This window comes from Cygnus olor, chromosome 1 (assembly GCF_009769625.2).
Source record: "Cygnus olor isolate bCygOlo1 chromosome 1, bCygOlo1.pri.v2, whole genome shotgun sequence".
In the NCBI taxonomy this organism is placed as follows: domain Eukaryota; kingdom Metazoa; phylum Chordata; class Aves; order Anseriformes; family Anatidae; genus Cygnus; species Cygnus olor.
In genome coordinates, this window is record NC_049169.1 from 153,429,721 (window position 1) to 153,448,191 (window position 18,471).

Below are 18,471 nucleotides of genomic sequence, written 5' to 3' on the forward strand. Positions count from 1 at the left end.
CTACCTTTTCCGTAAGACAAACATTTTGCAGGTGAAATACACGAGTCAGTAAAAGCAAAACACCCTCTTCCTCTCTCACAGTGCTTATTATGCAGTGCCTCTCAGCACCCTGCCCATTAGAGATAATGCTGCAGTTGTCCTTCCAGGCAGTAAGTGTTGCAGGGACACTGTTCAGAGCAGAGGACGTACTGCTGAAGCTACCAGAGCTACCCAGAGCCCCACCAAGCCTTAGGGAAGCTATCCCTGTTGTGGGAGAAACCCAATCCACATCAAGTATGCTTTGCAATGCTTTTAAGCAGGAAGAGATCAGAGCAAGAAACACCTTGGCATGGACACCTGTACTGAGAACACCATGACATTGTGGCTGAGAAGAGAACAGAGAAGCTGTGGATGCCCCATCCCTGGAAGTATTCAAGGCCAGGCTGGATGGGGCTTTGGGCAACCTGGTCTGGTGGGAGGTGTCCCTGCCCATGGCACGGGGTTGGAACTGGGTGATCTTTAAGGTCCCTTCCAATCCAAACCATTCTGTGACACCATGATTATGCGATTTCTCACCCTGCAGTGGCCCCTCCACAGAGGTGATCCTGGGCGCATCCCAGTTGGGAGGTCCACTGAAATGACCCTAACAGGGCTCTGGGTGTGACTAATCAGGGACTGGTTATTCCTTTCCCATCACTTCAAACACATTTGGGTGTAACAGATCTCTAATCTTCAGATGTACCCAAAAATGACTTCAGTAACACAAATTGTCTCCTTAAAATGGAGTTAAATGCACCAAGGCCTACTTAGTGTCACCAGGACTTTGTCTCAGGACTTCACATGGTGTGACCATGAGATTTGTACCCCAAATACATACCTCCTCGCACACCTTGTAAGACATTTCCAAACCTGTGCATTCCCAGACAAGCCACCACCAGACATGAGGAACCAGCTGAATCGTTAGCACTCGAGAAGGAACTGCATTTGAGAAGGCAGATAGAAAAGCTGCATTTGAGAAGGCAGATAAGGATTGCAGCTTTGTTTACACAAACCGTTTGTCAGGCTGTTCTTCCTGACCACAAGTACTATTTCCCAAACAAAAAATGGTTAATAAATCAGCATTTAGCTCATCTGCCTAACACCTCTCTGAGTGCTTTTTATTACAGGTTTTCAAACTGGCTCCCATGAATCCTCAATCAGGACTCAGAAAGCCTCCTCCTTTCATATGCTAAGATCTAAGAGCTTTCTTGCAAATTGCCAGGCACACATTTCACAGCCACATCTGGCAGAACTGAGCAGCAGCAGCTTTCCTCAGAAGTGCCTTCGAACAGGGAGTCAAATCATTGGCTTCCTGGTGAGAAGATGAGTCTGCCTACATTTCTTGAAAGTACGTAATGCTTTTTCTTTCCAGCACATGGATAAGGCCCAAAACACCAATTCACACTTCTTAATAGGGCTTCCTGGGGTAGAAATGGCTATACTGGCTTACCCTGGCATTGCTCTCTGCAGTGCCTTAGTGATCGACTGAGGGGGGAAAATTTATGGCTCTCCATTTGCCTCCTCCTATCAGAATTGTCAGAAATTTCTGTCAGAAACCAGTGTGGAAACCCGAAATACAAACACTTAAATGGGCGTGGAAAGATGAGCTCAATCTTTTGGCTGGAAAACATAGCTTGTGATCGCCCACATGACAAGGCTATTAGACAGCTTACATAAATGAAGGAGCAAAGTGACTGACTTCTTGGATTCAGCTGGGCAGATGCTAATGGAGCATGCCACGCTCTGTCTGCACTGCCCAAACCTCTTCCTCCTTACCAAAAATTCTCTCAGGACCCTGAAAAACAGGAGCCAGCTTTAAGATGCTGGGATATTGCTCCCATATGGTGTACCAAAAAGGGTTGGGAACTCCTGGCCTTGCACCCAGAACCTTGCTGAGGGGCAACCTGGCCGAGGAGTCCCGGTACCCAGTACCAGAGTGCCTGATGCTCTCCTCCCGGCTCGTGCTAACAGGACAGGCTCACGCTAACAGGACAGGCTCACATGCACCGTTCTCTCCCACCTCAAGTGGCTGCCTGATCCTTTTCCCTCTTCTTCCTCCTCTGCTGCACAAGCAGGCAGAGCCCCGTGCCTGCCTGCCTCCATCCACCAAGGCCATCCTTCCTGTCCTTGAAGCACAGGGCCTTGGGTGGGTATTGTCACTCAGTCCAGGAACATGGTCAGTGCCATCAACAGAGGGCTTGGCACAGCTGGGGCAACTGATGGGATTCCTGGGATGCTTCACTGAGCTGGTAGCAGCACAGCACAGGGATCAGGCTTCCCACGCAGGTGGGAAACACTGGCCACAGCATGCTGTTGCTGATCTTGTGATGCCACACAGTAAAATCGCTGCGAATCGGCTCAGTTTCATGGCCAGAACCTCTGGCTGTGAAAAATGCAGTAAATTCCAATTTTCTGCAGTTGGCTATTGGTGTCAGCATCAATTCACATCTTGTTAAAAAACTTTCTCACTGAGATCTGCTGCTCTTAGGAAATGTAGTATGAAAAATGGGTGGGTTGTGTAAAGAAACAAATCAGACCTGCTAGAATCTATAACTGGGTCAAAGGGTTTCTAGCCCTTCAGATGTTCGGTAGCAAACGATCTGCCTCCGAAGGCAGATTCAAACAGTTCAGAAGCCTTCAAGCAAGCCAGAAATGCTTTCAATAATGTGCACAATCTGAGCTTCTTTGAGCCAAGTACTAAAAGTTTATAGGTGTTTAAATAAATTAAAACCACAGAGTCATCACCAATGGTTATGAGTGGTCTTCCCCTTGCCTTGGTCCCTTCACAGCCCTTTTACAGAGCACCAGCTTCAGTTCGATCTAAGTCAGAGGAAGCAGGCTGAACTGCTATTTATCACAGAGCTGATAAAAACCAGCATCCTACTCACCAGGGGAAAACAGATTGCTCACGGTGGATGGAGGCTTTTCCTCTCAGAGGAGCTCCCACAACACACCTGAGTAGTTAGGGGCTTTCAGTAGCCTGAAGTCTACAATGCATTCATCCAAAGGTCCTTTTTTTTTTTTTTTTTTGTAGGACATGCTGCCACCCTCTGATGAATGCAGAGCACGCTTGTGTCTCACCTTCATTCCCCGCTACCTGGAAATCTAAAAGAGCTGACGCGCAAAATTCAGGTATGAGTTGGCGTGAATCCTGACAGCCCCTGACTGCAGCAGTGCCACGGAGCTCGGTGGCAGCCAGGCTCACAAGGACCTATACCCTACCTCTAGTGGCTGGGCAGTGCTCTGCGCTGTGGTGGTGAAATGTGTCGAAGTCCACTGCCTCAGAAATACCTAGGGCCAAAGATCGGTACAATCATGACAGCACAGGCACTGAGCTAAGTGACCTTGACCATGCTGCTGAAGAAATTCCTTACCACATTGCCACCAGCTTGTTCTTCTACACACTGAGGGACAGTTTATTTTTGTCACTCACCGTTTAATTAAACACTAATCTCTATAGGATAGAGTTTATTGCTTGCAACTTATCTCAGCATCTGTGGCACCATACAAAAAACCCAACACCTCCAAAGTAACACCTGCCAGCTAATCCGCCTCCCTTCCAATTTCACGTATTCAAATCTTCCAGAACTTTAAAAACAAACATTTACTCTAGGTAAACCCACGCTGCTGGCTGCCAACTGAGCCCAGGTCAGGAGCAGGAACGTGACTGCACTTCCATCAAACGAATCAGAGCAGCTGATAGAGAATTCACAGCAGCTCTACACTGACTGTGGAAGGACATGCAAGAGCTGATCTGCCAAAGTCAGAGTGAGGTGCCCAGCTGGGACAAAGTTACCTCATCAGAATATTTTTGAATTGCAAAGTAACTTCACAGTAGATCAGTGCTTTGTATTGTAGAAAAACTGCAGTTTTAATATGGTATTAGGAGTCTTAAAGTGAGGTTTCCTGGTCTGTGAAACCATAGCCTCTGGACAAGGAAAAGTTGGAAGACAAAAGGCTTACTCAGCTCTAAAAGAAGCTAACTGAAAAGGGGAAAAAAAAAAAAGCCTAAATGTTCATTACGAGTTTCTTTTTCCAGTGACTCTAGCTGAGTTCCTCAGATACCTCACTTCAGCGCCTGTGTTTGGGGACCTCACAGCAACTGAGGCTCCAAGGGGGGTGCAGAGTTCTGTCCCTTAAATGCACAAATTGGAAAAACACAAGGTTTTATTTGCAGTCTTTGAACCTTTTATGGATTTCAAAAGGAAAAAAAAATGTTCTGCATGGTTCGATTTTCTCTAAAAGTCACCAGATTTGCCTCTCAAGGTCTCTTCTTCTGAAGAAAAGCAAATGAACTGGATTCACACAGCATTAGCAATCATTCGTCATCTCCCCCTTAACACTGTTCCACCTCCTCACTGATGGGGGGCATTTGCAGTTCTGTATCTCAGTTCCTCACAGCACACTGGAGACCACCAAGATCTCTCAAGTGACTGAAGAATGACTCCATCTTGTTTGTGTCATCTACAGCTGCAAAGTTAGCTGAAAACATTTCACACAAGTTTGTAAAGCCATCTTCCAGTGTGAATCTTGGAAAGAAGCATTGGAAACTGAAAGGCAACATGCCTCAGAGTAACAGGGGTTCTGTGAAATGCACTGTCCGCTTACACGTGCTGCTGTGGGCTCACTTGGCCTCATGTGCACAAGCTCAGAGGCTGTGGTTACCACCAGGCACCCAGGAGTTTGGCAGTTTCCTCATGCTTTGTGTCATATGGCATAGGAAGGCAGACAACAGTCCCGTGTTTCTATTTCAGTACATATCCAGATATGCAGGGCTCAGAGGAAGGTGAGATAGAGAACATATTGCCAAGAAGCATACTGGATAAAAACTATATCCAAGAAATGCACTTACTACCAGGGTTACTCACTCCCTGCCTCTTTCTGTTGTTTGCTCATAGGTTACGTCTCAGTGTGGGTGACAGCTCACCTGAAAGTGAGATACTGGAGTGCCAAAATCATATGGATCAGAGCATCTTTGGCCAAAGTTACATTTGACTGGAAGCTTTCAGAAACTGCATGCTACTTTGGCAATGCGTGAAATGAGTGGGACAACTTCTGCTCCAAACATTTGCCTGTTGCTTCCAGACCCATGTATCAAGGGTATCAACGCAAGTTAAGAAGCCTGGGCAGTCTGACTTCATACCAATCTCTTTTCCACATTACTCTCTATACAAAGTGTGTTTTTCATCAAGCCCTTCTACAGGGAGCTGAATTCAAGTTAGGCACAGTCATTTCTAGCAGCTGTTTCCAAAAGCTGAGATTTGTTCTCTACTCTCTCTACTCTCTAATGCCTAGGGTTAGGCTGTTATTGCAGCATAATTCAATTCTGAAAAACATCCCATCTGAGCAGGAAGTTGGCATCCACCTGTAATAACACCAGCAACCGGAAAGGTGTGGAGGGAATCTATTTCAACATGTGCCCTGGGAATCAGCACCCATGAAACTCGCTAGATCAGATTGGTCTGATAGAGAGCAGAACTTGGTCCTTTACGAACTATAAATCTTCCTTTTCTCACCACTTCACCCTTCACCCTCACCCCGACTACTGTTAATCCTACACCATGGGCAGAGAAACAATCACTATTTACAACATTTAAAGGAGGCTTCTTGAAGTACCCACCATAAATATTCCTTACTGAAAAGCAATTAACACCAGCAAGTAAGAATCCTGACTCAATTAAAACAGTAGCAGCCCAATGAAGAAAAGGAGATGCAGCCAGGGTTGCTGTGCACCACATGCCTTGGAAGTAAGCTTACGTCAAACATCAACCACGAAGTCCTGGCCAAGGATGTCAGCTCTGAGAGGCAGTCCCCTGCCCCCAGAAAATACCCGCTAATTCTGGAACTGTGCAGGGTGGGTTTGGAAAGCACAAGTCTGCAGCGTGCTGTGTTCTCATTCAGTGACCTAGATCATCACAGTACAAGAGCTAAACTCATCCACTCTAAGATTATGTTCTGCTTTTGTTTTGATTCATTGGTTACACAGGTATTAAACTGACTAGCACTCATCAGGTCTGCCTGCAAGGGCACCCATTCATTGCTTTCACACCACTTTTCCATGGTCACTTTTGTAACTGAGAAGGAAAAGCTGGGTTCCCAGGACCGATAACCCACCATAAAATGCCGACACAGAGCATGACAATCCAGTCCGGACAGGTGTAATCAGAGCAAGGACAGGGCTTCTTTGCGCTGCCTCTGCTCAGACATCACTGGTCAAATGCACTGAGTCTTGCCTGGGCAGAATTACTCAATTCACAGCTATTTCACAAAAATGCCATGTTTTACTGCCACTATTAAGCTAAAGATAAATAAATTTTAGGGTCAATATCCTTTCCTAATACTCTGTCAATTTGTAGAGGGTGCTGTGCACCCTTATTTGACAGAAAGAGGATTTCGTCCTTCACCTCCCCCTCTTTATTACTCATAAGCCTTGCTTGCAGCGTGTTTTTTCAGAAGAGCGGCCATATAGAAACACTGACATTTAGCAAAAGAAAGCTTCATCCGGTGTTACGATCTCATTTACATGTGTCTGTACCTGACTGAGATATCTGAACAATAGAGTTTGTCAAGTAAACACGAACAAAGCATGATTCAATGTATGAAGTCTGTTAATAAATGACATCTGTGGCTTTCACAAATGAATCACAACAATCAAATTACAAAGAATTAGCGAAAAGGGGAGTGCAAAAATGTTAGACTGCATGAAAAAACACTGCTAAGTAACAAAAAACAATCTTACCACAGAGCAAGCCTCTGCTCAATTTCCTTGAGAAAACCGGTGTGAAATTTGTGCAAAGGTTCGAAGTTGGAGAAAATGAGATTTTTCAGTGTTTCGGGCATGCAATCCTCTTTACTCACGGCACTCTGAAACCACTGCAAACAAAAACAGAAGCAAAATTACCAAGCGGGTGGAATGCAGCAGGTATGACCATTTGCTGTCTTTAAGCACCTAACCCAGAATGGAGCCGTTTAGCTGGCACTAGCAATATCACTCAGGCTACCCCAACACTCCTGCATGCTGAACCGGTGCTCGTATCAGTGGTCAGGCCCTGAGTGGGTGAAAAAAATCTCCCTTCCCCTTGGCCATCAATCATCAAACCTCAAAAATTCTCTTCAAGCCCAAACTGGATTTACAAATATTGTAGGTGCAAGGGTTATTTTCTCGAGAGAATTCTTGCAAACGTTCCAGCAAGACCGCAAAATATGCTCTGCATTTTCTTTTGCTGAGTCCTGTCTGAAACCCCTTTGACAGGAGTTGGTACAGCAAACACTTGTGCCCACATTGCTGCTCGCAGATAGAGAAACCATGCGTTTTGCCAAGTGAACAAGGAGGACAGCACATCGCACTTCCAAGATAAGACACGAGGAACAGGGAATAGGAGGGTCAGCGCCAGACACTGTTAAGAGTGCAACAGGCTCCTGATCAGTTTTGCTCCATATTCTCTTTATTTGCACTGGGAGACATACAAGTGATGTACAACCAGAGGACTATGGGGCTTGCCAAGGTGGCAGACTATTCTCTTCAACGTGAGAAGAGTATTCCCTCCTTGTTGCCCCAGGGGGTTCCAGCTACCTATGGTTGACTTCCAGCAGGCCCTAGAAGGCTGTTGGGACCATATATAAGTTACAGCAGGCTTGACCCTGCATCAGCTGGTGTTGTCCCAGACCTAGGATAATCCCAAGCCTACCTCTCCCCCCACTTTATTTCTGCACTAAGAAGAAAGTTGAAGAACTGCAGATACCAATGCTCATACTTCATGCATGAAACTCTATCTTTTTCAAGGACACTGGCTCCTTGTTCATTCCCAGTGGCCTCCTAGGCCAGAGATCTCAGGGGCACAACTGATGAGTATGATTATCAGCTTAGTTGTATGCCTCTCTTCAAATTTGCCTGCTACAAACATAAAGGGCTGGGTGGGAAGTGGGGGGTTAGACCTAAGGCAAAAACTGGCAGGGAGCTACGAAGAGCTAAAACATTCTGCTTCTGAAGCCACTGGGTGAAATGAACGATGAAAACAGTACATGTGTTGTTAGGACTGCAGCAATGATCTGTCCCACACAGCCTGGTCTCTTCCCTCATCAGCCTGGCATCTCCAGTAAGCCAGGATCAGTAGGCAGTGAAGCCACAGCTATCTTCCTGCCTCCAACAACCATGCTGCTCCAGCCTACATTGGGTATGTCTAAACTGGTGTCAGATCAACTTCATCTGCCAAGTGGGCTTCTGGAACAGAAGGGAAGCTGGGGAGAAAGTGTCTCTCCCTGGTTCCCTGCTGGTACCAACTCTTCTCTGCAGCATATCCTCCTTACCACAACACTCGATGCAGGAGGTGGCAATGCACCCTTAATGCAAAACCTCACAGACGTTCACACGCTGGGCAATTAAATATCTGGGAGGTCTGGAACTGGCAGGACTGCTGAAATACCATGAGAGGTTTTGGATCCACTGTATCCTTTTCACAGATAATTTTTATTTAAGGCCAAATCTTGCACACATTGCTCTCAAAAGTTAAACAAAACTGTTGTGTGTGCAAAGCAGGCACATGATTTGTTTCGCTGATTTTAACAATTACACATTCATCAGATGCTACAAAATAATGAGTTATTTAACAGACAGTTTTACTTACTGAAAAGTCAGAATCATTCATAGAGGTGCAATAGGTGCTCTGCAATACATCATGCTACATGGAGGGCATTTAAGCCAAGAGAAAACATTACTATGCCTCCCTAGGGAGCTACTTCAGTTTTAAGAGAAATCATTGAAAACCCACAGGCATTTTTAGTAATTGCAACCACAAAGTATGAGAGCAAGAAAGAATAACTGAACTGTGTTCCAAGTTCCTCAACCTGAAAGGATTTCACAGTGCATGTTCCTAACCACAGCACAAATCTCTGGTTTCTGCTTTTTTTCTGTTATTTCCTCCCTAGAGCTGTACTCCTGTGCCCAGCAGAGAATACCTACAGTGCAGCACATAAAAGTAGCGTGGAACAGTGAAGATGTTAAATGGAGCAGATGAAATTGTGCTGCTGACTAGAGCTTCACATGTTTCATGAGTAATGCTAAAGTAAACATACCGATGTGATGACTTCAAGGTCCTTCAGGTATGTTCGTTCTGTGGTTGCTACTTCTTTAGCAATGAAGTAAGCTTTCTCGGTTGGGAATCTCTGCAAATTGCAAACACATTAAGGTTTTCGTCTGCTTTTATGGAGCTGCTTTCTGTAGGAAAAAAAAAGAACTGCAGACAACAATCACCAAGAGAGTTACAAACTAGTGACCCTTGCTTGTGGTTACTGTGACTCATGCTTGAATGTTCATAAGCCCTGAAGCCCTGAAAACAATTCTGCCTTGCCAACAGAAGAGAACAAACACTTTCAATGGGTTCTTGAGAGATTTCTTTCTGCCAAGGGGACTTCTATAGCTTTGGGGTGCTGATGTTCTTTTCAGTTTATTCCACACCTCTGGAGCAGGATATATTCTGGAGTTCAGAAAGAAATCATTTTCAGGCTAGGCAACTATTTGAATCAAATTTGGCAAATCCTACAAAAATTAGTGTCTTATTATTACGGGTTTCATTGGCAGGGTAAGAATCTGCAGCAAAATACTCTACAAAAAATGAAATCTGGAAGATTTTCCCCATGCAGACGGACAACCTAACAGTGGAAGAGAGGAAGGATTTTAGGGTTTGCTACAGATTTCAAATTCCAGAAAAAAGAAAGCAATCCAAACCCTCCTGAGTTATCCAAGAGGCAAAAGTGGTTTTGAAGAGCTAAAGGATCCCAACTGGTCTTGCTCCGTGCTGCTTAGGAAGTAAAAAGGAAGAGCAAAACATCCACAAATCTTTTGCTGCTATGTTTCTTCCCTGAAGATCAACCATGTAGTGGATGCACCAGAAAGGGATGTGAGGCGAGATTGTGCGGGCATTTCTCAGTCAGTGTACAATCCCATGGGAACCATCAGCAGCTGGTATAAGCTAGAACAGTCACTGGCTGCTGTAACTTGGACTGACACAGAGAATTATGAGTCTATTAACAGTTTCTTGGCTTTTCTTCTCAAATTTCTCTCACTTATCTTCCTTATACATGCTGCCACTTTCCACCAAAGCCAGCTGAGTTCCTACCTCCTTCCTCCTGAGATGCTCCCAGCTCAGGAGAAAAAGCAGGCAACAGAAGCACAAGATCCCCCTCTCGCCCTGCAGCACAGGCGAGACGAGCCAGCAGACACCCAGAGCACCCTGGCTCAGACAGAATCTCTTCTGTCTCTGAAGACAGTTTTGGATGTGATGCTCCCTTATGGCTTCGCTGCAATGATGGGGCTGAGCCAAACACTCCCAGCTGAGCACTGCAGGCTGTGGTTCAAAGACAGCATTTTCCACTCCAAATGCTCGCAGTGGTGCTCCCAGCAGGGACAGACTGTAGAGCCTGGGTTGTATACTCCTACACAGGCTCAGCACTGCACCTTTTCTCTCTGCCACCTGGAAATTCTCTCTCCAATAACACATTGAAGTTGACTGTTTTGTTACAACAAACTACTAAATGCTTCTCCTTAAAAACAAGTCAGGTTTATAAGGAACCCTGTCAAAACAAGCTCAGAATTAAGGTTGCTGCTTAAAGGACTGGTCCAGATTCATCCCACCTTAGGGGCATGGAGCCACCTACCTTCTCTCTACCGCTTAAAGAGGAGTTAATTCCCTAATTCCTACACCTCTGTTCAGGAGGATGAATCCAGGCCACTGAGCCCTCAGCTACAGCAGCTCTGTGGTTCTGGCCAGACCCACTCCAACCCAGGAGTTCAACCTCAGGAGCCCAGGAATGCTCCTGGATGCACCCTGACTGACCACAGCAGACACCAAGTGACCCAACTCAAGTTATTTGTGTGAATCTATGATGAGAAAGCTGCAAGGGGTGTAAATATTCGTTGCTTTGACAAATAGCGGTAGTCACAACACAGCACAGAGAAGAGAGCCAAGGCCAACTGCCTCTGCCTTACCTTTCTTCGGACCTCTTCCTCTTCCTCAGTCCTGATGCACGATGGGTCATTTAGTAAAGGGCTGATCAAGGGAGATGACTGCTTGGCATCAGGGCTCAAGTTTGGAGATAATGACATATTCACCACTGACGGTCCTCCTTGGGAATTGATGGAAAGCTCTGAAAGATGAGGGCTGCCAGTCAGAGAACCTGCTAAAAAAAAGGTAAAAGAAATCAGTTAGGACAGGCTCTCTCTCTAAAGTACAAAAAAGTTACAACCCTAAGTTGCAGCCTGTGAAATTACACTACAAGACGCAGCCATCAGGGTCCTCAAACTAGTCCAAACGGACTTGGAAGTCAGAGGAGCTGCATCCACTTGCATTAACCAAGGGACTGGAGTGTTCTCTTAGCTGATGAAACTGGCTGAAATTACTGTCTCTGTAAGGAAGGGGTCAGGGCATACATGACTAAACTGGAAGATTTACAGCTAAATGTTAAATTAATACCATTTTTTTCACCAATGTCATCCACTCTATTAAAGATTATAAATACAGCAAGGGAGTCACCCTAGGAGTGCCATTCTTTCTAGCAACGTAGAACTTCAGGGACTCAAATCAGTACTTCAGAGGGAGCTACAGGACACAAGTTAGAACAAATTTATCTAGTGGAAGTCTAGAGAAAAAGAAACGACGACTTTCTACAGCAGTGTTGCTGCTAAGTAACACCAGGCAAATCTAACACGAAGGGAGGAAACTACTAGCTCCCCAATTGCTACACAGAACACAAGTATGCATATTATACCTTGTAGGTCTTTCCAAGCTCCTCTGATTGTTTGGGATGGAAATGCTAGCATTACATTTACACAAGAAAAGCAATATTTTTAATGCACAAAGCACGACAACTTTAGATTAGCACAGATATAAAGTCCCATTTAATTTTGGATGAAAAATATTAAAGAATTAGACAATTAATTACACTTCCATGGATTCATATACACTACATTAAATGTTACTGAAATTAGCATTTTGTCTTTTGGAAGGCAGCCAGACTGCTGACTGCACAAATAAGAGAGTTTGCCAAAAATGCCCACTGTTTTCCCGGTTGTCCTCTCCTCCAAACCTCTGAAAATCTAAATTTGTTTTAGAAGATGTATCTTTCATGTGGAAGAACATTTACAGTCTGTATGGTTTTGGCATCATACCTTAATATCCACCAAAAAAACCAAACATGTGACAAGGTCTTGATTACCACAGCTAATAGGCTGTGTAGGATTAAAGGTAAAACATGTATCACCATGTATACTTAAGGCCAAATACATTGTACTGTCATGGGTTTATATCCTCCCTAGATTATGATAGGTAAGTGTTTCTGCTACTACACACAGCTGAGACACTCCAGTAAACATAGGCACCAATAAACATAATTAGGCCAGTAGTAAAACCTATTTATTTTCTGGAAGAGCTTAGATTTATTGCTAGAACATGAATGTTTTCCAATTCCAAACCAGTTCATGTTTATATTTCATTCCTTTGAAAAGAGAAATAAAAAAACAATACAGTTATCAGTTTACGTAATCACGACAGTTATGTAGCCTATTATAAATCAAAGTTCTGTATTATTACAGCTATCAAGAAAGGATTTACCAACAGTTTCGCACTAAATCAGTGTTCAGTGAAATCTGAGAGAATGCCACAGCTTGTTACACAAATGTCAATTTTATTGACACTAGCACACAACTGTATACAGTGTTTTCAAAAGAAATGGAATTCATCAGTGAGAAATAGTGAAACAGATTAATAGCAAGGTTGTAAGGTTAGAAGTTCTACACTCTACATTACAAAAGACATAAGAAAAGTGATACCAGCTCAAACGTGGAAACAAAGAAATTCTGGCACTATGCCTGTCATACGACAGCAAATAAATGATTTGCACCTCTGTGAGAAGTTCACAGGCATTGTATTCTAGAAGTTAAATAGCACCTATCTGTGATAGATAGATATAGATAAATCAACATATCTACCTACCTATTTATGATCCTAGATCTAACTTTGTATGTACTGGAATTTTTATCAGTACAACTTTAGTTTTTCAAACTATAAAATATCAAATGGGCAATGAATTAAAAAAGACTTCCTAATCCACACTTGGAAGACATGACTTGGGAAAAGTACTATAAAAATACCCAGAAAAACTGTGCCTGGTGGCTCACAGGGTTGTGTATGCACCCACTGATTACAGACTTGCACACCAATACATCACTGCCATTTGCAGAGTTATTTTGCAGCAAGTTGAAAATGCTACATTCTATTTTTTGGTATTAACATGGACATGAGCAGTGACCAAATCTAAACACCATCACCTACAAGCAAGAGGCTAGACCCCATCTGCCAGCATGCTGAACAACTCAAAATTAAAGTTGGGTATAAGAAAGTGGCTATGCTGCAAAAGGGCCTCAAAATGCTGATACATTAGCACATTCTGGGGCCTAATTACAACCAGAACAGCCATAAAGACCACCACATTGAGTGTTGTTCAGATCAAAGTGGGAAGCCAACTTGCTCTGCTGTAAGAAAGTCAATAAATCATGAAGGAATGAAAACTGAAGGTTTTCACTCCACCGTCACCAATCAGGACGTGTCATGCTGATGGGTCAAGGCAATGATGCAAGGTGACTTTCTTTTTCACGGAGGTGAGGACCAAATAACCTACGTTAACCAAATGGTCTTCTCTGTGTTTCCTCTGACCTCCTGCCACAAAAGAGTATGTTCATATAGGCTCTACTCATCAACTACATACTGCAGAATATAAACAGAAGAAGGAAGACCAATCTTATTTACAAGGTACTGAAATTCCTCACATCTCACGCCAAAGAATCCTTTATTATTAGCACATCAGCAAGTTATTAGCACATCAGCTGTCTGATACCAAGTGGGATTGCATAGTGCATTGGAGGCCTAAAAGGTTTGCAGCCGCTAACATAGAATTGTCTTTACTTGTACTTCAAGTAATTTTTATTCAGATTCAGACTTGAACTGAGGGGTCATCTGACAGATATAATGGAGCTAGCCCTATACACCCAAACCAAAAGATGGGTACAAAAGGATGTTTATCTAAAGATGGCTAGAGCACAAAAAAATCTGCAGAACAACAATGGCATTTCACAAGGTCACAGAGCACGAAACTATGGGTTACTGTCCTAGTTTTGGAAGTGTCTCAGATCAGCCCCCAACAACATAAAGGTTTCATGCGCTAAGCAAAATGAATTCAGTGGTTAAAATCAAAAGCTTACTAGACATACCTCTGTCAAAACACACATCACAGTTGCTTGTTGCAGTCTGGTGGTGGGAATGCATGGGAGCACTGGCAAGCTGCAGGTGCCCAGCAGGAGAGGGATAGGTTGGGCTCTGCGCTTGGCTGGCTGGCTGCGATCCATCCCACCAGCAGTATCTGTTTTGCTCTAGGCTCCCACCAAACTCAGACGTTAAGCCATAGGGACTGGTGCTGAGTTTGGTGCCTACAGACACTTGGGCTGGCTGAGCTATGCTGCTTTAAAATATGCCCAGTACAGGGCGGGAGGGAAGTCCATATTGCCTCTTTTCACCTGATGAAGACAGTCCCTCCCAGAGGTCAATTCAAATCATAGGTGTGCTGAACTGTGTTCTGCCCCTTTCTTTGTTGACTGCATAGACAGCATAATGAAAAAAATCCCTGAAATCCCTAGTCAGAGGCTTTAACCTAAAAAGGCAGGGTTCTTCTCTTTGTGAGGAATAAAAATGGGGTCCAATATATCCCGAAGATACTCCTTCCTCACTTATTCCCTTTTTCCTGAAACTTCTGAGTAACAAGCTCATGCCATTTAGTGCTCTGCATCTACTTCAAATGAGACAATTCCCATCCCTACACGCTGTGTTTCAGCAGCAAGGAAGAGTACAGGAATGTTAAGCTATGTTCCTCCTCTGTGGAGTACCAAGAAGTGAAAATTACCCAGTTATGGAAACATCAACCATTACTGAAAGTGACTGAAATTCTGCTGGAAAGCTTCATGTGCTGCTACAGTCCTCATTCAAACTCATCTGTTAAGGGTTATATTCTCCTCAAGGTTTATAGGTTCATTGTTAGGAATTAAAATACATTAAGAGCCAGCAAAGTGCCTTTCTCAGTACCTGGGATGTTGCAGGGCTCCTGGCTTATTCTCTCTTAGGACTGCTCCACAGATACTTAAGTCAAAGGATGTTTTGCCAAGCACTGCAGGATTTTGACATCCAGATCCCATTTACTCTGCTTTAAGGTCAGATGAGTGTTCTTTAAACTCCAGTCTGCTAGATGAAACCCCAAGCTGTTGCCCCTCGTCCTTGCATTACTGAGCGTACAAATATGAAGGCTCTTCAATAAGAAAGTATCAGCCTGAGCTGCTGCTGCTTTAGCCACCGTAAATCTAGCTTAATTTTCCATACTCACAGTGGTTGCATACCTCTAACTTCTACCTAAAAGTTTTGGTCAGAGAAAGACACATAATCCAAAACGGCATGGGGGAGTAGAGCTCCAGATGAAGTAGCAGGAGTTTTCCTATGTATTTTGCTGCTGACTAGAGTACCTCAGAGACTGGAGAAGAGTTTAAGGAGGGTGTCCATCTGTTCTCTTCCTGGCTGTGAACCAGGCACAGACAAACTGCTGAGCTAACATAAGCAGGGGATGGGGATTCTCCTCTGCTCTCCTTCAATGCAAGAATATCCCCCCACTGACTTCCACAAAAACTGGAGGGGGACCAGTTCATCAGGCTGCCATCCTCTTCCCCAGAGAAAAAGCTGGAGTGCTGGATACAGTTTGTTAGAATTAAATATCTTGAGAAGTGGTTATACATCAATCAGAAATTCATGTACAAACATCCCTGAATGCAGTACTAAAGAATATGGGGAAGAACGGGAAGGAAAAACATCTCAGGAGCAGATGTGATTTCACAAATAAGCAAGAACCCTGCCTGGCATGAAGATGAACATGACAGGGAGAAAGGTTTGCTCTGAATTCACACCTTCAAAATGCGTACCTATGGCAAAAGTGGCATTGAGAGATTTGGGAGAATGGTGTACCTTCTCAGTGAACCAATTTCTTCAGATTTAGGACAAAGCATTTGCCAGCAAATGGACAGAACAATTAAACCAGTGACAGTTTTACAGCAAAATACCAGTTAGAATGAGTAAAAGCCTTCAATACAGGTAAAAGTAAATAAAAAAATAAAAAATTAATTCCATGCATACACAGTTAAATGGCTTGACATGCTTATATTCTCATTAAGCTTGGTGTAGGTTTAGTAGCCAGCAACCTCTCCAGTTGGTAAAGGTCCATGCTTTATTGGTATACTGCAGTATTAGTGGTGAGTGTGAAATCAGACAGTAACTGCTGGTAGCTTACATCAGGGCATGCTCAAATCTTAAGGACAAAGAGTAAAATTTGCAGCCTGGGAAGAACACGGGGTGAGTGGGCATCAGACTGTTTTCTGGCCTTGATCTTTCCAGACAGAAATAGAGCGACCTCTAGAAAACTTCCCTACTGTACCCAGGGTTAGGGTTAGTTTATTTTTGTTTGTCTTTGAATCAACATGATTGCTACAGTAGAACTGAAAACACTGTGGTACACGCAGCCCCCATGTAAGCTTATGCCGCAGATACTGTCCATTTCCACAGGACATCTTCCCAAGACTGCAGTGATCCTGCTTACAGGCTACGGCAGGCAGACTCGGTCCCTGCTGGGTGCAGCCTTCATTAGGAAATGAAGGGCAATGCAATCGTGCTCAATGGAGCTGAAATGCCCTGGAAAAGAGTCCTTCTTCCCCCCTCCCTCCGCTCTTCTTCTCCTCAACGTGCTGTGGTTCCTTAACTCGTAACTCACAGCCTGGGGGTGGAGGGGTTGTTTTCTCCAGATCTGAGGTGAGGAGTGCTCTATGAGACAGGATCACTGTAATAAGAGGAATTAGGTACTCCCAATACAAATAGGTATTTCTGCAGTAAAAAGGACATCGAGACAGTGCTCCAAACAATGCAAGGAACAGAAGATACACCATGCTTTGAGGATAAAGACAGAACATTGAAAAGGCTTTTTCTCCCAGAGAGGTACATGCTGACAAAACAGTGCATACAATGAAACAAAAAATGTTTCTCTTTGAACGGTATTAAACAAATGACAAAAATGAGAATGAAGTCCCCAGCATTTTCAATTTTTAAAAATTAATTTGGACTATTGAGACTTGCCAAAAAAATCTATGCATGTGCACACACAGAAATCAAGAAAGGGCTGGATAGGTGAAACGCAGCCAAGCTTATGAACTTTTGTTAGTGGGTTCAGGTGAGTTTCTTAGCAGGAAAGGGGAAAAATAAGGAATTCAGCTACTCAGAGATTTTAAGTGCCTCACAGAAAAGCAAAAGGCATGAGCACTAACGTTCACTGAGCTAAACAGAGACCTACCTCTGATCTTGCTGTAAACCATCAAAGGCAACAGGACAACTGTTTTCTTCTCAAAACAAGATTTGCAACATCTTAAAGAAAGCTTCTAATCTAATTTTAACAAGCTGGAAAGCTCTTGAATCAGAAAGCATTCATTCTCCTTCAACCTCCCATGTTCAATCAGTGACAGCTGTATCATTACTGGCTTTAGAGCTAATTTTTATCAGTAGGTTCTGTGGAATTTCATGGTTCTCAGGGGCCAAAACTGTACAAAAAAATCTTCAATAAAATTACACCTTAAAACTCTAATAATTCCATAGCAAACTAAGTATTTACCATCGTGTCATGCAAATTTATGATCCTAAGGTCTTTACCTCCTTTACTGTAATAACAACAACATTATTTACACTCATACTTGTGGAAAACATGCCTGTGAATACTCAGCTCAGCCAGGCACACAGGCTTTCCAGATTTCCTAACATTTAAAAGAAAGTGCTCACTGCATTTTATAACAAACAGAAAACAAGCATCTTGCTTATTCTACATTTGTGGACCACAGAAGTAGAACAGAATACAAAATACTCTAAAGAACTGCTACATGCCACCCAAACTAGGCTTTTTATTCAAATTATGCCTTTGATTTTTAAGCAAATTTTCGTACTTTAAAATATCAATGGCACTGCACAACCTGACTGTAGGGAAGAACACAGAAGATGGTTTTGTTCAGGATCCACATGTTGCACAAGAGCTGTTTCCCTTATAAATAAGTAAATACCATACACACCCTTGTCTAGGCATAATTCTGCAACTTGACAAATTACTGAAATAGAATAAGAAAGACTGTGTTCATTTTAATGTCCTGGAATTTATATTTCCTTCCTTTCCAGAACCTGACAGCACTGGCAAGAATTTTCCCTAGTGTAGCTTGACTGAAGCAAGTGAGCTGCCACCCACATTCGAGAAAACTTACACAACAGTGTCATCTTTGGGACCTCCAGATGGTAACACTGTGCATCAGCCACTTGCAGTCAGAAACCCCCAAATTGTCATCAT

At 43.5% G+C, this 18,471-nt stretch overlaps 1 protein-coding gene across 6 annotated transcripts in view; it reads right to left on the reverse strand.

The window, feature by feature from the left end:
• The window catches only part of FARP1 (FERM, ARH/RhoGEF and pleckstrin domain protein 1), a 209,247-nt gene that overhangs the window by 21,763 nt on the left and 169,013 nt on the right, over nt 1-18,471 (reverse strand). For 4 of the 6 annotated variants that reach the window (XM_040538347.1, XM_040538331.1, XM_040538376.1 and 1 more), the window contains 3 exons: nt 11,003-11,193; nt 9,091-9,180; nt 6,758-6,891 (listed from right to left, as the gene is read on the reverse strand). In XM_040538347.1, coding sequence (XP_040394281.1) covers nt 6,758-6,891; nt 9,091-9,180; nt 11,003-11,193 — 415 coding nt within the window. The remainder of the gene's footprint in view (nt 1-6,757; nt 6,892-9,090; nt 9,181-11,002; nt 11,194-18,471) is intronic. The other 2 variants (XM_040538357.1, XM_040538339.1) reach the window with 1 other exon arrangement.